Raw genomic sequence first — 23,352 nt, 5'->3', positions numbered from 1 at the left:
TATCTGTTTTTTTAAACTTAAGCTTTTTTTCTAAAAATGTCAAAACACAAAATAAGCGGTGAAAAGTTATCCCTCTCCCCCACCCACACATACAGGTAACTGCTTTTATTATTTGTGTGTGTTCATCTCTGTTCTTTTCTAATTTAAAGTTTAATATTTTTTTATTTTAGAAATATTACACATATAAAAAACTGAAGAAAATAGTATAATGAACTATATACCCATCACTCAAATTCAACCATTGTCAGTACATGGCCAGTCTTGTTTTACCTATATTCCATGTACTTCTCTATCCCTCTTCCACTCAGTTATTTTGAAGTCTCTAACATAATTTCATCTATAAATACTTAAGTATAGTTCAGTAATCTTTTCTAACAAAAACAAAATGCCATTATCATACTAACAAAACAGATTCTCCAGTATCATCTAATATTTAGTAGATGATAGTGTTCAAATGTCCCACTTAATCTAAAATGTCTTTTTTTAGTCGGTTTGTTCAAATCTGTACTTAAAAGACATCTCCATGTTGTATTTGATTAATAAATCTATTGATTTTTTTCAGTGTAGTTTCAAATTTGTTGTTAGTAATAAAGATCTAATTTTAAATAGGTATTCTTTCAGTCATATGTCCAGGGACAAATACAAATATTTTATAGTAATTCTGCTCTTTAGTTGATTACACTATTTTCTCTCAGAAAATCTGGTGTGAAACATTGAAGAAAGATTCTGGGTTTGAGTACTATTTAGTCATTCATTCAGTAGCAGTTACTGAGAATACAATAGTAAAGAAGACACGGTAGGTTTTGTAGGCATTGTATTCATTTTCTTTAGGAAAATATTTGTACACTGTAATTATATGGTGAAATGATAGCAAAAATAAGCCATTTACAAGACTGTCCTGGTAACACTGATAACAACAATATAATCAGCTACATGTATATTTTATAAAACCGGGAAGGAATAAACAATGTCTCCCAACTTCTGTCAAAGAGCAGCAGTATCTTCCTTTTAGTGTATAATACTGTGACCTCAGCATATAGGGTTACCAATAAGAACAGCTTTAAGTTCAAACAGCTATTATAGGAGCTACAGATTATATATAAAATTTATTCTCTGTGACCTGGAAGTGAAGCAAATGCAATATTTTGAAATAATTTAAATAGGACCAGGTGTACTTGAGTTTTTATTAAACATTTGATAGAGGAGTATTAGTATTCTGCCATCTTCAAGCATAAGGTTAAATTCTTTATCCTTCATATAATTATATTCTGTTGTTTTATAACTGGTTATAAAACGATCATTAAATTTTTATTATGCAGAGTCCCTATCTTACTCATCTTTACATCCCCGTAGGTAAAAGTGCTTGGCACATATTAAAAATCAGTAAAAGGTATCTGAATGAATTGCATAGTTTATAACTGGATCAATGAAACATTTTCTTAAATATCAGTTTTTAAAGTCCCCAAATGTATGAAAATATCAAAATTATATATCTGTCTAAAACTCAGAAATACTCTACTACTATTTACTTTAAATTTTCTATTTTTAGAAAATATTGTAGAAAGTTGAGAAAGGAAAAATAAGTCACCATTCTATAGAATGATATTTGTTTATTCTTTCCTAGTTTTAAAAGATATACATGTAGCTTATTGTATTGTGATTAGTGTACATAATGTTTTTATACTTGCTTATTTTTGCTGTTATTTTTACTATTTTCCTAAACCGTGCTTATTTTTCATGTTGCACATCATTGTCATTTTAGAATTTTTATACATGCCACTTAAAACTGAGCCAGTTTTACTTTTAAGCTCTTAACAGGGAAAACATGTTCATCAGATTTCATCATGTTTCTTGGTGTTTCAGGGCCTTAAGGAGACTTCTATTTTATGAGGAAACATCAAGAAAATAAATAATATGCTGTTTGATAAGAAAAATATGCCATATTCATTAGATTATAGAACATGTAAAATGCACAAAGGTTACCTAGTATATAATTTTTAAAAATTGTACTCCTTGTAAACTATTATAGTTTTCACACTCCCAGGTGAGTTTATAATCACTGAAAAACTTTAGGGAGGAATACAGCAGTTGTTGGTATTTGATTAATATCCATGTGCTTTATGAATGGTAGATGTTGGATATATATTTGAGCTAATGACAGAAGATAATCTCTGGTACATTAAAATATATTGGTCAGGGTATTTTTTTCCATTTACGTATTATATTATTTAAAAGCATTTTGGTTGGGGCTAGGCAAATTTGCTGAGAGCAGGATTTTTTAAGAGTCCTTTGTCAATGTGTTTCACATAGCTCCATATAAAATTAGATCCTCCAACTATATGATAACATCAAAGACATGCCTGAAGGGTACTTCTTTTTTTTTAAGGTGGGTGATCCACTTGGAGAAACCAGTATAAGAGGCTATTTGAAAGACATCAAACATGAACTTGTCCGGACTTTGCAGGTTTTGAAGTATATATAGGAATCAAAATTGACTCATTACTTTTAAACCTAATGTCAGTTTAAAAAAAGAAAGAAAATGTTATAAATGGCAGTAATTGAGATATATAATTTTTACTTAGGCATCCAAGAAAGTCTACCCATAGGAACTTAGATCCATCTGAATACCTGCCATGTGTATCTTGAGCTTTCTTTTTTCTCACTTGACCAAAACATAATAAACTGGTAGCAAAAACATATATACAAGGCAGTACGTACACTGATCACAAGAATATAATAAGCTACATGCATTTCTTTTAAAACTGGGAAATAATAAAGTGTTTCAACTTCTATTGAAGAATTGCAATATGCTAAACAGACTGTTTTTGTTGGAAATTCTAGAGATATTTGTGACTGAGGTTTTTAAATCTTTTATCTTTAGGATAATAGTGTCCTTTCATGATTGTTCCTTCTAATGTCTTATGTTCCTTTTGTGACAAATGCTGGTGGTGGGTGTCAGAGTTACACACAAATTCTTGTTGATAATACATAGTCTTTATGCTTTGAATTCAGAATTAATGTTTCAATAGAATTTAATAGAAATTTCAGAATTCTTTAAATTTTAAAAGTTTTAATAAAATGTTCATTTGGATACTTTTTTTGTTTTTGTTTTTTGGCCTTTTTAACCCTTCCCGTATCAAGTTTATTATTTAAAAGCAAAATAATAAATATTATTAAAATTTTAAAGCAAAATAAAAACAATAATTAAGTGGGGGAGGTGGGGTTGGTGCCCCTTTGAAGAAATGGGAAGGTATGGAGGTTATAATATGATAGGGTAAATATTTCTTGATTCAGTTTTGGATTCCTCCTTTTATTGTCATAGCTGTTTCCTCGAAAATTTCAAAAAGATTTTTGGATAATTTTCATATTAAGACTACACAAATTAACAATGAAAGGAATTGCATGTAATTTTGGTTCATAACTTCAGTGTCCTCATTATTAAGAATACTATCAGTAAAAAAAAAGAGAATACCAGTATCAGTAACTCTCAAATATGTTATTTTTTTCATTTGCATCAACATTCATAAATTCAGTAAAATCCACAAAAATTTATTTAACCTTTTTGAGGTAATTAAATCTTAAGAGCAAACTAAGCACACCTTAAATATGACTGCATCTCATAAAGAATTTTTACTTTGGAGTTGAAATAATTAGGCATTACAGAAATATCAATAGTAGAATTTTTGGTAGAAGTTAAATTACTTGGGCTATATATATCAAGCCACTATTTGTCAAGGAAGATGTTACTAAGCTTATAATTCAAAACCGTAACTTGTTTAAAATGACAGTACATACATTAAATATGGTCTTTTCTGGATTGAGAATTAATATAAGTAAAATTAACAGCAATGATTTTATTTGGAATTCTTCCCTCATTTCTAAATTCTTAAATTTGTTTTGTGTGTTATAACTATACAAATGGGCTCTTAATTTTCATTTCCTCCAAAATTCACATAGGAGTTGGGTGTAGGGTTAATTGTAGTACAGTGCTTAGTCTTTTGAGCGCTCTTTCCTCAATGGGTGTCTCAGGTTGCCAGTGTTAAAATCCCAAATACTTTGTTGAACAGACTACTTGTTCATACAGGAGCTGCATTGTTGTATAGCCTCATTCCTTCCAATGGGTGTGGAGCAGGATTAAAGCACACTTTATAGGGGTTCTAATTGTAGATGCCTAATTGACTTGATGAATAGCAAATGCTAAAATTTAAACACACACATACATATACACACATAAACCTGTTTCAGGGCTGATCTGCATGACAGAACAAATGCCTCACAGGTGTTGAATGCTTACAAGATAAAAGAGTATTCGTTCTATATTTCCTAAGAATTTTCTTTTGAAGTTTATATGGATTTTCTATCTTATTGTTTCTTTTTTTTAAATGGTTCTTGGCAAGAATCCATTTTATCTTTGGGTGCACTTTTCACTTCTAAAGGCAGACCTGAGTTTTTGCCGAAATTAAAAAAAGGAAAGAAAATCTGTCAAAAAGTAAAATTTCACGTACTTTGGGAAGGGAAGAAGAGAATTAAAAACTGAGAACTGTAGTCTTTGGTCTAGTAGGGTCACAAGTCCTTTTCTTAATTCTTCAAGAATGATTTGATGTTTTACTAAGTACTTTCAAGGTCTCAAGAGTTTTTCATCATTACCTGATAAAGAAGGAAGCTTCTCAAGCTAGGAACTTGACAGCCAGATGGAAATTTTTTTTAATAAAAATAATAATAATAAATGATCACACCAGTTTTCTTTAACATTCTTAAAATTTTTTTCCCTTTACTATGTATATTTTAACAATGTTCCAACTCGCTTAGGACAATTATTTTTCATAATTTTTTTAGCTCTTTATAGATTTATATGTAATTGTAAGAAACAATACAGCCTGGCCAATATGGCTCAGTGGTTGAGCATCAACCTATGTATCAGGAGGTCACAGATTCCTGGTCAGGGCACATGTCTGGGTTGTGAGTTTGATCCCCACAGAGGGGTGGGGGCATTTAGGAGGCAGCCGATCAATGTTTCTCTCTCATCATTTATGTTTCTATCTCTCTCTCCCCCTCTCCCTTCCTCTCTGAAATCAATACAAATATTTTTTTAACATTTTTAAAAATTGATTTCAGAGAGGAAGGGAGAGGGAGATAGAGATGGAAACATTAATGATGAGAGAGAATCATTGATCAGCTGCCTCCTGTACACTCCCCTCACCCTCCCCCCACTGTGGGGATGGAGCCCACAACCCAGGCACGTGCCCTTGACTGGAATTGAACCCAGGACCCTTCAGTCGGCAGGCCAATGCTCTGTCCACTGAGCCAAACCAGCTAGGGCCAATAAAAATATTTTTTTAAGAAATATCTTATACCTTTTACCCAGTTTCCCCCAGTGTTAGCATCTTGTATAACTATAGTGCAATATCACAACCAAGAAATTGACATTGATACAATCTACCAACCTTTTTCAGATTCCATCAATTTTAATGCACCTACATGTGTGTGTTTGTGTGTATGTATTTAGTTCTATGCAATTTAATCACATGTGTAGATTCTTGTGACTATCCTCATGCCACCCTTTTAAGTCCCCAGCACTTTCTACTACACTTCCAACTTCTGGCCACCATAGTCTGTTCTCCATTTCTATCATTTTGTCATTTTAAGAATATATATATAAAAGCCCAGCAACTGGAATGACAGAATGACTGGAACGACCAGAATGACCGGTGGCTATAATCTGGGCCCTGATAGGCCCCTTAATCTGAGCCCTAATCAACCCCCCTGGCCCCTAACACCCTGATCAGGGGTGGGGCCGACCGGCCAACTGCCCATGGCCCCTCCCCCCCACTGGCCCAACCCGATGTACCCCCATCGGAGCAGGCTGGCCTGACCCCACCTGTGCACAAATTGTGCACCAAGTCTCTAGTATTATATAAGTGGAATAATATAGGATGTACCCTTTGAGATGGGCTTTTATTTTTTACTCACCATAATTTTCTTGTGATCCATCCAAGTCGTTGCATATATAAACACTTCATTCCTTTTTATTGCTAAGTTGTACAAGGTTGCACCACAGTTTTGGTGTTTGTTTGTTTGTTTGTTTGTTTGTTTTAAACAACTCGTGCATTCAAGAACATTTGGGATGTTTCTTGTGTTTGGCTATTATGACAAATTGCTGTGAACATTTGATTATAAGTTTATTCATAACATTTTATTTATTCAAATTATAGGCCATAGAAATGAGGATAAAATGTATCAATAGCAGGTGGATATTTCCTAAAGGTGAAATTTGAGATATAGGGCAAAAGTATAATGCAAAAAAAGTTCTCCAGAGTCTCTATTTTTTTTCATAATATCTGGTTTTCCTGGCATGATAACATTTCACTTGGGTTGATAAGAAGAGGTGATGTCCATATCAGTATCTTTGGACTTTTAACTCCATCCCTAGTCAGCACCATGGAAGGAGAAATGGTAGGGAAATATATAGGTTTATTTTTAAAACTCTTATTTATATTAAATTATGTGGTTCAAACAATAATAAAATTAAACAGGTAATGAAAAATCTTGTTCTTAGACGTGACAAATTAATGTTTCTATACACATTATATGGAAAACTTTTCTAAATGTATAACACTAGAATCCATAAACTACCAAAGATGAATAGTAAACTTTATATTTTTAGAAATCAGTCAACTAATAACTATTTATTGGAAACTAACTCTGCCCCAGGTAAAATAAATTCTTGAGTAGAGATAGACTTTTTAAACTTTCTAAGCATTATTTTTAAAAGTAAATAAAATATCCACAATTGGCAAAATTATAGAATAGTAAATAGATTGATTTAGGTACCAGAGAAAGTACACACAGAAGCTTTTCCCCTTTTTCTGATAATCACATTGCAGCAAATAGCACAAAAAAGCCATACAGTTTAGTGTTGCTAAATATAATTAATATTTTTATTTAATTTTAATAGCTGTATATTATTCCATTAAGTGGTTATACCATATTTTACCTAAACATGTTCCTATTTGAAGCATTTTATATTGCTATAAATTGTTGTTGGTTTTTTTTGTTAATCCTCACCTGAGGATATTTTTTCATTGATTTTTAGGGAGAGTGGGAGGGAGAGGAGAGACAGAAAAACATCTATGCGAGAGAGACACATCTATTGGTTGCCGCCCATACACGCCCTGACCAGGTCTTGGATCGAACCCGCAATGGAGGTACATGCCCTTGACCAGAATCAAACCTGGGGCCCTTCAGTTTGTGGGCCAGCCCTTTATCCACTGAGCCAAACCAGCTAGGGCTACTATTCTTTATGACTATGAGTTTTTCTATAATTTGTATTATATTCTTAGGTTAGAATCCAAGATGTAAGATACTGATTTTTTTTTTCAAAGTCCTGTTACATATTGCTAAACTGCTTTCCAAAAGAATTGTGTCAATTTATAATATCTCCAGCAAAGTATGGGAGTATGGTTTTACAATGCTTTTATCAACCTTGGGTATTAAAATTTTGCTAATTTGTTTTGGTTTGGATTACACTTAGTTGCTAGTGATGTTGGATATTTTTTATGTTCGTTTAATAGCTGTTTTTCTCCTTTTAATTATTATTTCTAAAAATTTGAAATGTCACTCTATTTTGCCTATATCTTCCTTCCAGTTTCAATGCCCACAACCTGCTTCCTTCACAGTAACTATCCAATTTCCATATGCAGTGGTTTTCTCTTGTTTTGTGTCAGACTCAATTAAAATTAAAAATAGACATAACATATCTTGATTTAAAACACTAGTGCCCTTCGTTAAATATTTCTCATAAACAACTTTGCTTCTAGTCCAGGACTTCCTGCCACAATCTATTGTAATCCCAGAAGACTTGAGCCTACATAAGCACTATTTCTGTTAGCAAATATATAGGCTGTGTCAGAACATAGACCTTCATTTATATTGAACATCTAATTATATGCTTGCCCTTGCTTTTAAAAAGCAAATAACTCACTTTAGGTGAAGAAAATTTCTTTCTAGTTGACTATCATATAGTAGTCTAAAAGCAATAATGTTACATGTATACTTTTGTGACCTCAGGGTGTAATGTAAGTAAGGGAAATAACTCTCTTCAAACTAATGGGACCTGGCTCATTATTCAGAGGCCAGTCTCAAGTGACTTATTTAGTGTAGCATTAGACTCATAAAATTTTTTAGATTAACTGCTTTAGAAATGGTAAAATGTATAAATAAAACAATATGGTTTTTTTCCATTTTATTTTTCAGGTTTACAAGTAAAAGTAACCAAACTGAAAAAGGAACGAATTTTGTAAGTATCAACATATAACACTAATGTCTTATTTATAAAGTAATTGATACTGATGTCCTGTTTGACCTCAGTGTCTTATTTATAAGGAAATTAGATTTCCTTAGTGTGGCTAGTTGACAGCAAGTTTTTTAAACTTCCAAAGTAAAAAGTATAACTTGATTTTTAGTATAGTCTTAGTTAATATTTTCATATATTTATATTTTAATACAATTTTGGTATATAATCTTTTTTCCATAAAGTATTTATTAAGATGGGAAACTATCTGTAAACTCATTTTGATCTGTCAACAGCATTATTTTCTCAACTGTGATTAACACCTGGAATTTGAAATACTACAGGAAGGGAAACAGAATAGTTCTGGGATTTCTAAGCTCATATAAGAAATGGGAACTAGCCCTAGCTGGTTTTGATCAGTGGATAGAACATCAATCAGCCTGCGGACTGAAGGGTCCTGGGTTCGATTCCAGTCAAGGGCATATGTCGGGGTTGCGGGCTTAATCCCAGTGTAGAGCATGCAGGAAGCAACCAATCAGTGACTCTCTTGTCATTGATGTTTCTCTCTCTCTCTCCCTCTCTTTTCCTCTTAGAAATCAATAAAAATATATTTAAAGAAATGGGAACTAAATATTCTACATCCCTTTTAATTGGTTCAAAATTACCAGTGGTTCTGAATTGTTTTGGTTGTTAAGCCCAGAATCAGATCTGATTATCTAAGTCAAGAGCAGATTTTTACTCACAGTTCTATAGAGCTTCCACATTCAGGAACCTGAAACAGGCATATAGTAGAATATAATACTTAATAACAAAAATTAATGTCATTGTGACTAATATTGCATTTGCTTTATGGTATATACCAGTGGGTCTCAGTTACTTCATATTCCTAAAGCTTCCAAGGCTGTAGCCAAAAGCTAGAGTTTGCCAAGCACCCATCAAACACACCTAGTTGTTTTTGCCATTATAATCTGAAAATGAAAATTGCAGTTTTTCTTTACACCTAGAAAGTCATGTTAGAAGATGACTTAGATTCAAAAATATAAAATCATAAAATTTTAAACAGTTCTTTTGAAGAATAATTTTATGATTCTCCTTAGTGACACTTTAAAATGTTTTGCATTGTTGAAAGTGTATATATGTTCTTATCTTAAATATTAAAAAAAAATTTTTTTAAGATTTTTAAATTGATTTTGAGAGAGAGAGAGAGAGAGAGAGAGAGAGAAACATCAATGTGATAGTGAAAGATCAATGGGTTGCCTCCTATCTCCTATACGCCCCCCCCCCCACCCCCCAAGGGCTCGAGTCCACAACCCTGGGCATATGCCCCAACCAGGAATTGAACTGGCAACACCTCTGTGCATGGGATGATGTCCAACCAACTGAGCCACATTGGCCAGGGCAAAGATATTTTTTTAAACATCATTCATAGAATAGTCCATTTCTCTGTTTCTGTGATAGAGTTATATTTAGTTTCTACAACAGAGAAATGTTTCTTTACTTACAGAGGAAATTAGAGAAATTATTTCTGAGTAGTAAATTTAGGATGTGCATCTTATTAGTTAGGATAATTTCTTACTGTGAGAAAAAAACCCACCAGATGTGACTTTTACAGTAAGGAAAACATATTCTTTCACATAAAAGGCCCAAAGTTGGGAGATTCTAGAACTGCTTATTCAATGACTCAAAAATCATCAAAGACTCAGGTTATTTCTGTCTTTTCTATTCTCTGCCACCTTTAGTGTTTTGGCTTGTCCTATTAGCTTTCATTGCAGAATGTCAAGATGGCCATCATCATCTAGTTACCACTTGCAGATCCTCCTTGTGTTCCTTCCCACTAATTATAAAAGTTTGTCAGAAGCAGCCTCCAGTGGACTGAACTCTGACTCAGTGATGATTATTGTGTGCTCATTCCAAAACAGTAGCTGGCAAGGGTAATTAAACTAACATGATTCACTTAGAGTAGTAAAGATTCTGATCATACTTTATATGTATTCTAGGATTGAGCAAATAAGTAAATTCATTATTGACAGGTTTCTCACTATTAGGAGAAAGGAGTTACAAATAAGAAAAAGGAGAATCCTAGAATGAACTCTATGCTGCTGGATAGGAATTGTAGTTATTAGTATGAATTTGTGGGTTTTGATATATAGATGAAAATATAGATATGTGTTAATGTGTGTGAGGACATACATGTATTTTCTAGGCCTGGTCCACTAAGGGCCTAAAAACAGTGATTCCCAGCAGTAATGAGCACACCTAAGGCCCAGATCTTGATTTCTAAAGAGGATTCAAGCTTCAGTTCTCAACCAGATAACCTTTCCATGCTGATACATCAGTGTGACAAAAAGCATTTCTCAGGCCACAAAGGAGAAAATGCTAGTCAGTTTACATCTTTTTGCTTTTGTTGCTGGTGAAATTTGAAAACATAAAGAGGCTACCAAGCGCTAATGTTGCTCAGGATGTGAAAGAAACAATGATCCCAGGTAAATGAAGAAATAGAAAAACTGTTGTTGATTTGGATAAAAGCAAAGCAGTTAGCCTGTGATAGCATTTCCAAGGCAGTGATGTGTGGAAAAGCAAAGATGTCTAAGATATCGCATGCTGATTTCCTGAGACTCCCCTGGAAGGAGTGCTGAAAGTGATTCCTTTAAGGTTAGTAGGGAGTGGTTTGATAAATTTAAGAAAAGAAATATTTGTTTATAGATTAAACAGTACTTTAGACATGTACTGTATATAAGAAAGGTTAAAACGGAATCATTTGGGGGTCTGGAACGAATTAATTCAATTTACGTCATTTCTAATGGGAAAAAATGATTCGGTTTTCGAACAAATCGCTTTTAGACAGCCTTCTGGAATGAACTAAGTTTGAGAACCGAGGTTCCACTGTATTTGTTTTGGTACAGCAAATTCATGATATATGTAAGTGGTGAGACCATACTTTGGAGTTCTTATGACAGAATAATCCTGTTAGGATATTTTTCCTTTAAAAAAAAACAGACAACTTATTTCTTGACTTTTAGAGATGCACAAAGACTTGAAGAATTCTTCACCAAAAATCAGCAGCTGAGAGAGCAACAGAAAGTTCTTCATGAAACCATTAAAGTTTTAGAAGATCGGTGAGTCTGATTCTTGGGTCTTCTTGAGTAAGAGGTGATTTTTCCCCCCTTAATAGAAAGTACAATGGTTTTAATTTGTATTCAGCCCTAGGACCGAAAGTGATTTTTTTCCCCCAACCTATGTCAACTTTGGATGAATACTTTGAAATTAAGGATATACTCTTGCAATGCTTGTTGTTTTCACTAATTACAGCAATTATTTCTACTATCTTCTGATCTTTTCTTCACTTTATGATTTCGAGTTTGGGCTTCCAGTTCTGTTATTCTTTGAATTTTGTGTTTTTCTTCTTAACTGAATTTTTCTTTTCCAGGCCCATTCTGAGAAAAAATGTCAGTAGATGAATGCCCCTACCCTTCCCACTGAAGTATTTTATAAATTACTCTCTTATTCAGTTAATATATTTAATTGTGAACATTATCTTTTTTGTGGAGTTTCTGGATTGGTGAACATGTGGAGATGTGGGGAGAGTATTGTACCCAGGGAGGGGAAAATATATATATATATATATATATATATATCTTTTATTCTGCAATTTTTATTTTTTATTTAGTGATTTGGGAAAGAGAGAGAGAAAAACATCGATGTGTTGTTCCACTTATTTATGCATTCATTGATTGATTTTTGTATGCACTCTGACTGGGGATTGAACACGCAACCTTGACTTATCAGGATGATGCTCTAACCAACTGAGCTGCCTGGCCAGGGCTATTCTGCAGGGGTTTTTTTTAACTAGATTCTTTTCTATTTTTTATCTATGGCCACTAATTTCCTGTGATATCCTCCTTCTCTGCTGTTTCTTATCCTAAATGTTCTCTTGCCTTTCATTCCCTTCACATTTAGGTCATTAGTTAGGTGGGCCTATAATTCATTATGTGGTATTAATTTGGTGGTGGGAGTAGGGGGTGGTACAAAGAGCATAGTTCATTTCTTTATATATATGCTTTTTCTCTCCTTCAAATACAAACCTGAAATTTTCTTTTGGGCTTTCTTTAAGGTTTATTCCTTGTTTCATGAAGCCTCATATAATTAAAACAAGAATGACCTAGATCTGACAATTACTGTTTTAGGGAGGAATTGATATGCATTGAGGGCCCACTTTGGGCCCAGCACTTAATCTTCACATTAACACTGTAAGATGGATGGTAGATCCATTTTACATGTGAGGAAACTGAGCTGGGAAAGAGTTTCTATGGTTTCATGATGTCTTGTTGGAATGCTGTCTTAATTTTATAAATGTGTAAATGAATTACACTTGAACTAATTATCTCACAGTATTTGTGCTTGACCTAAAGTTACCAAGACACATACTCTGAAATAGTTTTCCCCATTGTCTACTATCTAGTCTGTTTTCTAGGAAGTTTTTTTTTTTATATATATATTGATACTAATTGAATACCTTTAAATGTCTACATAGGTAACATTTGGTAAAATTCTGCCTTATAAAATTTCATTTTAGTTTTATATTATGTAAGAATGGTGTCTAGAGCAAGCTTTATAAGTCTATAAAACTTAATGTTTTTCTGAGACCTTAAAAAAGCAACACGTATTTTGTTAAAATTTCTAAATAATTCTGAAACTTGCCATCTACTCTTCATAAGATAAAGTAATTCTTATGCTAATGTTGTAAAAACATTGGGAGATGTTTAGATGAAAGGAAATTACCCAATAAAGGTAAATTAGGTAATAAAAAGGCCTAATTTTGTGTGGCTCGTTTATGTTTTACTACTACTATTATTACATTTACAAACTTTTCTTTAAGAAACCAAAGTATTTCACTAAATCTAAGAAACAGTCACTGTGCTAGAAAAGTAGATAGAATGCATTTTCTTAAAAAAATCTGAACAAAGCAGTTAAACCATAGTTGTTCAGTAGATTTTAATGTTTTTAAAAGCATTTTTGGCAGTCATGAGAAACTCCTATTTCAGTTGTCATAAAAAGGGAAAATTGGTACTCATAATCAGAGGATTTGTGTTTCTGCAACTATTTTTCAAATACTGAACCAAATATTCTCTTTTGTCTTGCTAACTGTCTCATAGATTTGAATTTAAACATCATATTCTTTGGGAGACCTCTGACTTCCTAGACTAGGTTAAGTTCTGCTATGTGCTTTATACTTCACTAGAGGCCCAGTGCACAAATTCGTGCACCAGTGGGGTCCCTCAGCCTGGCCTGTGGGATCGGGCTGAAACTGACTCTCCAACATCCCCCAAGGGATTCCAGATTGCGAGAGGGTGCAGCCCAAGCCGAGGGACCCCACGGGTGCGGACCCCACGGGTGCATGATTGGGGCCGGGGAAGGACGCAGGAGGTTGGCCAGCTGGGGAGGGACCGCAGGAGGGCTCCAGGGTGTTTCCGGTCTGTCTCACTCAGTCCCGATAGGCCAGACCCCAGCAGCAAGCTAACCTACTGGTTGGAGCGTCTGCCCCCTGGTGGGCAGTGCACGTCATAGCAAGCAGTTGAGCCTTAGCATATCATTAGCATATTATGCTTTGATTGGTTGAACAGAAAATCTGGTCAACCGGACATTTAGCATATTAGGCTTTTATTATATAGAATAGTACCCTGTATTTCTTCTGTCATGATATAAATCATACTTTGTTGTAATTACTTACTTTTTTATTGTCTGTTTTTCTCTAGCAGACTGTTGTAAACGCTTTAAAATAAGTAACATTATGTTGACCACCCTTGTATTATACTACCTACAATACTCATTGTAGGCATTCAGTGAAACCCTTTTGAATGAAAATAAATAAATTTAAGGAAATTTTGGGAGGTATAGAAAGCAATTGTGCATACTTGTCAATCTGGTGAGTTTTAATTCCAAAATAAGTTATTATTTCTTCATTTCTGTGAACAAGCTGGGATAGAACACATGTTGCTGTCTGTTCTTACAAGTGAAATTACTCTTCTTTCCCTTTTTCCTATTTACTGCATTCTCCTATGAAATTGAGGCTATTTTTTTCTTTCTCTGACAGCTACAGTGGAGGATAGGCAAGAGGAAAGCAATGGAGCCCTGCTAATGGAAATGGGAGCATATTTTCTCACATCCATTTAAACTCAAACTAGGACCAGTAAGCAATTAGGGGTTGACTCACAGATATTATTATCAAGAGTGGCAGTTGATTGGAGAAATCTGGAAGTAATAAACAAGCCAGGGAATATTGCTTTATTTTATAACTGTGTCAGTGGCATTTTTAAACTTGGAAACTAGGGGTCCCAAGGGATTGTTTTTCATTATACTTTATAACATTTTAACATATCAGATATGATTTCTTAGAAACAATAAGGTGTTTAGTTTTTAATGGCAAACTGGCTAGTAGAATGACACTTAAATAATTCATTAAAATTGGTTAATGCAGTTTAACTCCTTCAGTGTTTTTTCAAAGACCTTTCAATGTCATGTGATTTTTGGCTTCTAGAAATTGTCATTCCATTAATGCAACCTTTGATCGCTAACCTTTATTTTTTATATCCTCATCAAAACGCTGTTTATGAGTTTTACTTTTATATAAAAAATCTCTAGGTTCTTTTTGTTTGTTTTAGTTATACAGTTTTCATATTTTATTTCCTTTTTAAAAAAATTAATGGTCTATACTACCAGGCTGTGGCTTCCTTAGACACTTAAATACTTAGTACCTTACTCATTTAGATTATTGAGATGAAATTATTTTCTAAGAATATGTTTCCTAAATTCCTAATGTGGGGCATATGTCTTTTTTAACTGTATATTTTCTGATTATATAAATGAAATGAGGAAAATTTTGAAACATATAGAAAAACACTAAGAAGAAAATCTCCTATAATACTGATACCTGCAAGATAACTATTACTAATATTTTGGAGTACACCTTTCTCTCCACATTCCCCTCCCCCCATATACTATATGTATTTTTCTCTGTTCTTTAGCACTCACGCATAATTAGTAAAAGCTATTTGTAATCTTTTTTTGTTTACATAATAGTGCATTGTGAATTTTTACTAACATTGGGTGTTTGTTTTTTTAATACTGAAGGGAGCAAAATATGAGGTGACTTTTAAAAGAACTTTGAGTTCCTTAATCTTTAGTATTGATTCAACTAAAAATGTTTTTGAGCACTCATTAGTGTTATAATATGTGCTAAGCAAAGCAAATGCAAGCTTGCTTAAGATATAATGCTGCCCCTGAGTATTGTACTGGCATATTTTGGCTATAATATATTAAAACAAGGTTAGGTTCTTCAATAAATAAGTTCCCTTGAATAGAGTTTGAATATAGCAGATTTTTTACAGAATTTCGCTCAGAATTGCAATCTGTAGAAAGTTTTGTAGCATGATTTCAGTCTATTTGAGAATTTTTTAAAGGTATGAATATACCATTACATTAGTTAATTTTCTCTATATTTGCCAAGTCAATTCTTTAGTTCTTCATAAAGCATAAAAATCTTGGGGTTCAAATATTTTAAAAATCTTTTAGTACTTGAAAATGTTTTTTTTTTTAATTTCAGCTTTATTGAGGTATAATTGGCAAATAAAATTGTAAAATAAAGTGTACATCTTAGTGAGTTGATAGACATATACATTGTGAAAGAATTCCCTCCCTTTGGGGATAACACATCCATCACTCACTTATTTACTTATTTTTTTATGAGAACATTTAAGTTCTATTCTAAAAATGTTTTGTTTTTGTTTCATAGATTAAGAGCAGGATTATGTGATCGCTGTGCAGTAACTGAAGAACATATGCGAAAAAAACAGCAAGAATTTGAAAATATCCGGCAGCAGAATCTTAAACTTATCACAGAGCTTAGTGAGTTTTCTTTTTCATTTATTAAGCATAATGTACTATTGTTAAAACCTATTAGTAAGTTGGTTGCAACCAAATAAATGGATTGTTTACATATATTTTTCCTTATTTAGGCAAAAGTTCAAATGTCCTTCCTTCACTTTGTATAGATTTATTTTTTAAAAAAATTTCTTTATTGATTAAGGTATCACATATTTGTCCTCATCCCCCCATTCCCATCCCACACCCCTCCCCACACATGCCCCCACCCCCCTGTTGTCCTTAACCGCTGGTTAGGTTCATATGCTTGCACACAAGTCCTTTGGTTGATCTCTCCCCTTTACTTTGTATAGATTTAATCTCATGATTATTTTAGTAAGAAATACTTAACAGAAGATTGTGCACATACTGACCACATTGGCCTTAAAGTCTCACCAGCTGTAAGACAAGAAGTAAATTTCCTACAGATATGTCCATATTTGCTTCTTCGGTTTTATCTTTATTTTGTGTAATTTGACTATTAGTAAACTTAAATACAAAACAAACAATATGGTGTTCTACAAAGGTGTATACCTTTTTGTTTTCCTGACATACTATTACAAGTATACCATTTTCAGTTAGGCTCCTTACCCATTTAATATAGGGTTTTCTTTCATTCTTAGCCTTTTTCTCTTAACCTTTTTCTATTCTAATACCTCTCTTAACCTTTTCTTTTACCTATTTTTATTTTTTTAATATATTTTTATTGATTTCAGAGAGGAAGGGAGAGTGAGAGGGAGATAGAAACATCAATGATGAGAGAGAATCATTGATTGGCTGCCTCCTGCACGCCCCCTACTGGGGATCAAGCCTGCAACCCGAGCATGTGCCCTTGACCGGAATTGAACCTGGGACCCTTTGGTCCACAGGCCAATGCTCTATCCACTGAGCCAAACCAGCCAGGGCCCACAGTTATTATAAAAATAAAAACACTAAGGACTTCATGTTGATGAATTTTTGGTGTTTCTATCTTATTGCTACTTTTTTCTTCCTGTCCTGTCTTTCTTTCTTTTTTTGTTACTCGTCCCGGTTATTGACTTTGAAGGATATTTGATTTTCTTCTATTTCATTTTAATTTGATTCGTTTTTGGTTTGTACCTCCTATTCATTGAAGGTAAATGTCAGGGTTGTGCCGCTTGCTTTTGGATACACTCTTGAGTGTCACAGCTTTAATTTGATTCTATACTGGGGTTTTCTGTATTGTTTTTAAACATATTTTTAATTGATTTTAGAGAGAGAGGAAAGGAGAAAGAGAGAAACATCCATCTGCTGTCTCCTGCATGCCCCCTACTGGGGATCGAGCCCACCCCCACGCATGTGCCCTGACTGGAAATTGGACCAGTGACCCTGACAATACTGGCCAGGGCTTTACCATTGTTTTTTTGTTTTTGTTGTGTGTGTTTTTTTTTTATAAAATATTACATAGGCCCTCCTTTTTCCCCCATTAACCTCTTCCAGCCCACTCTCGTTCTCCCCCACACCATTTTTTTAAATTCTTATTTTTATTCTTTTTGATCAACTCATTTAACAATAGCCTAACTTGTCAGTGTTTTCTTCTCACTTTGATATATATACCTATTAACAAATCAATCTTCCCATCATTCATCTGTGAAAAATAACTTAATTTTTTAAGATTAATTTTAGACTTCTTAGCCTGTTTTTTTTTTAATATATTTTATTGATTTTTTTACAGAGAGGAAGGGAGAAGGATAGAGAGCTAGAAACATCGATGAGAGAGAAACATAGACCAGCTGCCTCCTGCACACCCCCTACCGGGGATGTGCCTACAACCAAGGTACATGCCCTTGACCGGAATCGAACCTGGGACGCTTCAGTCCGCAGGCCAACGCTCTCTCCACTGAGCCAAACCGGTTTCGGCTTAGCCTGCTTTTGAAGGCTTTCTATCATTTATTATACCCAGTCATTCTTTCTAACTTGGTTCCATTAATTTTCTACATAGAATAATCACCTATCCAGTTCATTTGTCCTCTGTGGTAAATTTTTTTCTGATTTCAAGGGCCCAAAACAACCTTTTTCTCCTTGAAATTTTCTTTAGTACTTTATCTGTACCTCTCTAATGCCCTTGTCACTTTCAGGTATATAAAATGTGTTTAATTATTAGCTTGTCTCTCATTAGACTACACTTTTTTTTAGGCCATTGTCCATATCTTAAGGTTTTTCTAGATCCTTCACAGGAGGTAATGTAGCAACCTCACATATTGTAGATAGTCAAAAAATTTTGTTTGCTCAATGTAAGAAAATATTTTTAGGCCTGGTTAGCATGGCTCAGTGGTTGAGCATCAACCTATGAACCAGGAGGTCATATGCCTAGGTTGTGGACTTGATCCCTCAGCAGGGGGCATGCAGAAGGCACCCAATCAATGATTCTCTCTCATCATTGATGTTTCTATCTCTCTCTCCCTCTCCCTTTCTCTCTGAAATCAATAAAAATATATTTTAAAAAAGAAAAGAAAATATGTTTCGATTAGTAAAGCACTAAATTATTAACAAATTTTTAGAATATGATTAACTTTCTTTGGTATAGGCTAATTGTATTTACTGTTATTGATCATATATATATCATACCTAATAAAATGGTAATATGCAAATTACCATCACTCCGCTACGCCCACAATTGGGCCATTGGGAGGCTGGGGGCGGGACTCGGGGTGGCCGATTGGGCTGACTCACGAGTCCCCGCCCTCCCCCCCCCCCCCCCCCCCCGTTCCTCCTGCTGGCCACAACGGCCAGCGCTGCAGGAGGACCCATGGGGCCAATGGAAGGCGTAGGTGGCGGAACTCGGGGTGGCTGATTGCGTGGCAGCCTGCACCAGTTTTCCACCAGCACCAGTTTTCCTCTGGCCACCCGCCGAATGGAGTGCCTCCCGCCAGCGCGATCGGCCACCCAGAGTTCCTCTAACGCCGCGCTGGAAGAACTCAGGGTGGCCGATCTGGGAGGCGCTCTGATCGGCGGGTGGCCATAGGAAAACTGGTGCTGGTGGAAAACTGGTGCCAGCAGCCAGGTGAAGGAAGATCTTTTGCACGAAACTTCGTGCAACGGGTTTCTAGTATATATATATATATATATATATATATGTATATATATTGCTCCTAGTAAAGCACATGCTTAATTAACCAGTAACATCATAGTAAGGATTGGTAAGAGATTTGTCCTGCTACAGTGGAAATTATAGCCCAAAATTGAGTTTTTGCTTTATAAATTAAATATGGGTAGATAGAAAAATTTAGTCGAGGTGGATTCAAACAGACTTCAATTGATATGTTTAGATTATTGATATAATTACTCATAAAACATAGAGTATGACTAAAGGAGAAAATATGACTTAAGTGTGGTTATGTTATAAAAATTACACTGATATCCAGTGTTATATTACTTTTATGATCAGATTTATTTCAAGATAAATGACTCTCACTAAAATGGTATTTGAAATTAGTAGAACTGAGTAACCAGATGGAATGCTTTCTTGTCCTCAGTATGAATAATTAGACTCTACTCCCCAGTACATGAGGTACTCTTTTCTTTTTTGCCCACAAGCATTACATAAAATTATTAATCATTTACATGGAACTGGCACAATGTGAGATGTAATCACTACCTAGTAACAAATTAGCTTTGCATGGTAACATTAATCCTAACGTTTTGACTTAGAATTAAAAATCCTAATGTCTCTATAATTGTTGAAATTATTGAAAAACCTTGACATACATGTTAAAAGAGTTATAATATGTGCCCCTTTTTTTTCACATTATATTTAAGTGAATGAAAAGAATACTCTACAGGAAGAAAATAAAAAGCTTTCTGAACAACTGCAGCAGAAAATTGAGTAAGTATATTTTCTAAATTGCAGTAGAAAATTGAATAATTGAATATTTTCCCCCAATTTTTCTTTCTTCATTTTATTTAGCTATACAAACTGTAAAAATATATTAAGAGTTGCAAATTTCATTTTAAAAAATTATAAAGTGTTATGTAAAAAAATGTAAAGAAAATCACTATATTTTTGTTGTTTTGAGAATACATATGAAAAGTGTATACATTTCTTAGTGCAAGAAAGTATCTGAACATTTTAATTTAAAATCTTTTAATTTTAATAATTATTATAAATAATATATTATTAAAATACTTATATTTCAAATAAATATTTTAGTTTTGTTACCTTTCTTCCAGCCCTGTCCTGGAAGCTTCATAAGAGCAAACTGAATAAGTATTTCCTCTTACACACTTCTCAGGTCACAAAAACTCTGTCTCTCTGATCTCTCCCTCTCCCACCATTTCTTTTAAAGAATAAAAATAACTTTTATCCTGTGTACCAGTTACTCTTTTTTGTGTTTTATGTTTACTATTTCTATTGTTATGATTCTTCAAGGTAGTTTTATTATCTCTACTTTATGGATGAAGAAATCAAAGCTCACAAGAGTCAAGTAACTTGCCTTGGTCTCACAGTTAGTAGGTTTTAACACCATCACTCAGACCCGTATCTTCTGACTTAAAAGCCTCTGTTCTTTTCTTTATGTGACAGTGTCTCCAAAAAATAGCCTATTTTGGGGGGTAAGGTCAACTTAGTGCAGAGCAGAGATATGGCTACCTCTTATTTTCTGCTTACATAAAATTTATATTTTTTTTAAGAATTAGGATTCAGGATAATCTAAATGGTTTTATAGGGCTCTGAAAGATTCTATTATATTTGAGTAGACATCTGTAACAATTTTGGTATAAACTATGCTTATTATGTAATATTCTTTTGGTTTAGAAGAATTATTGTCTTATGTATAAACACATCTCAAAGGTGAAATTAACATCCTTATCAGAATCCTTATCAGAATACTTTTAGGTAGTGGATGTCCAGTAGGATTTTGATATTTCTCCCATGTGATCAGTCCACTAAACATTGGTAGCCAAAGGGAATTTTGAGGAGGGATAATAGTCAGATGAGAAAAGAAGCTAGGGGATCAGACGGAAGCTATCAAACATGTATATGAAAAGGTAAACACTAATTTTCCTCATGCTATTAGAACACAGATCCATAATCTTTTACATATGATTCTAAAACCCAAAAGGTGTTTGTTTTTATCCACAACCTAACCTTACCTTAACTGACAGGATGCTATTTATAGTTCTTATTTATCCCACCATTTCATGTGAGCATTCGATGGTTTGCTGTGAAAATATCAATGTGCTTGGCTACAGGATGATACCTCAGGCTCCCCTGTGTTATATACTCATCTCTATATTATCTGTATTACCTTTCATGTAAAAAAAAAAAAAATCTGAACTCTGAATCACATCTGCTTCCAAAGATTTCAGATAAGTGATTGTTGACCTATATTAATTTATGTTTTGGGAAGTTATTTAGCAAGGTAAGTTATGTTTTGAACACATCAACCTTGATACCTATGAATACTGAAGATAAATAAGAATATTTATGTGTTGCCCTGACTGGTTTGGCTCAATGGATAGAGCGTCGGCCTGTGGACTGAGAGGCCCCAGGTTCGATTCCGGTCAATGGCATGTACCTCGGTTGCAGGCATATCCCCAGTAGGAGGTGGGCAGGAGGCAGCTGATTGATGTTTCTCTCTCATTGATGTTTCTAACTCTCTATCCCTCTCCCTTTCTCTCTGTAAGAAAGCAATAAAATATATTAACCCTTTGCACTCGCTTGCTTTTTTCTCGATTCCTTTATTCTAATGCTAACTGTGTCGAGTCACACTCGACATCTGAGTGCAAAAGGTTAAAAAAAATATTTATATGTTATATAGAGGTTAATAAAAATTAGGTGATTACCTCAACAACCAAGATATATAAAGTATATTGAAACCAAATAATGTCATTTGCTTGATAGAAATACCAGTATTAGTTCTGATTAGTTTAGAATTAGTTTATTTTTAGTGTTCTCAAATTCAAATATTTTTCCTGTTGAGACTCATTGATATTTTATAAAAGATGTAAAAGCTGAAGTTTAAATTACAGTAAAGATTAATCAGGTAGGTGAGCTCAGAGCAAGTATGCTTATTTAGTATATGCGTTAGAATAATGTAGGAGGTAATCTATTGTCTTTTAATTCTCTTCTGAAATTTAAGATAGTTGTTATTTTCACAAGACAACTTCTTTGTAGCTTGCTCTCCTTGAACAAATTTTCTTTTCTTTGCAGTTTAAAGAAATAACAAGTATTATCTCATAAAGGCAACATGGTTTCCTCTGATTACCTAACGTAACATTATATGCTATTAACGCCTGAAGTTCCCCTGAACTTTAGAAAAATTATTTGACCTATACTTTTGCTTGTGAAATGTAGTAATTCTAACTCACCTAAACTGTTTTTTTTTTAAATATATTCTATTGATTTTCCACAGAGAGGAAGAGAGAGGGATAGAGTTAGAAACATCGATGAGAGAGAAACATCGACCAGCTGCCTCCTGCACACCCACTACTGGGGATGTGCCCGCAACCAAGGTACATGCCCCTGACCGGAATCGAACCTGGGACCCTTGAGTCCGCAGGCCGACGCTCTATCCACTGAGCCAAACCGGTCTTGGCATCTAAACTGGTTTTGATGTTACAGATACCTTATATGGTAGGACAGTTATTTAATGACATTATAGTGAGAAATTACTCAGTAACAGTTTGTCATTATAAAGTTTAAATATATATATTTCAACTCTACCAGTCACAGAAAGCAGATAATTAACTAAGCTAGGTATTGGGGTCACCAGCGGTTGCCAACCTTTCGGACCTCACAGACCACCAGTGGTCCGCAGACCACCAGTTGGCAACCGCTGAGGGTCATGACTCTTCGTTTCGGGAAATGGATGTACTGGTTCAGTGAAAGTCAAAGGAGTCAATATTTAAGTGTATACACTTAAAAGACTGTAGGATTCATGTCATTCACTGTCCTCTTCTAGGTGGACAGAGTTAAAAAATAAAGTTTTTGTTTCATTTTGTTTTTTAAGATGAGCTACACTGCCCTCTTCTAAATTGAATTCCTTGTATGACTTCTTTAACAGAATTGTTTGAATACCTTTAGTACAAGTTCAGTCTCCCAAGCCTATTTAATTTCAGTGAGATGAAATTATTAGAAAGTTCTTTCTGAATTTGTGTAGAAATCACTCTACTTATATGTAAGTTAT

At 34.1% G+C, this 23,352-nt stretch overlaps 1 protein-coding gene across 5 annotated transcripts in view; it reads left to right on the top strand.

Moving 5' to 3' along the window:
* The window catches only part of RBBP8 (RB binding protein 8, endonuclease), a 67,781-nt gene that overhangs the window by 10,710 nt on the left and 33,719 nt on the right, over positions 1 to 23,352 (top strand). For all 5 annotated transcript variants that reach the window (XM_079784004.1, XM_079784005.1, XM_079784003.1 and 2 more), the window contains 4 exons: positions 8,254 to 8,296; positions 11,311 to 11,406; positions 16,080 to 16,192; positions 19,985 to 20,051. In XM_079784004.1, the coding sequence (XP_079640130.1) occupies positions 8,254 to 8,296; positions 11,311 to 11,406; positions 16,080 to 16,192; positions 19,985 to 20,051 (319 nt within the window). The remainder of the gene's footprint in view (positions 1 to 8,253; positions 8,297 to 11,310; positions 11,407 to 16,079; positions 16,193 to 19,984; positions 20,052 to 23,352) is intronic.

The sequence above is a fragment of the Cnephaeus nilssonii genome, assembly GCF_951640355.1.
Source record: "Cnephaeus nilssonii genome assembly, chromosome: 11".
Taxonomy (NCBI): Eukaryota; Metazoa; Chordata; class Mammalia; order Chiroptera; family Vespertilionidae; genus Cnephaeus; species Cnephaeus nilssonii.
This window is presented reverse-complemented; position numbering and strand designations above follow the sequence as displayed.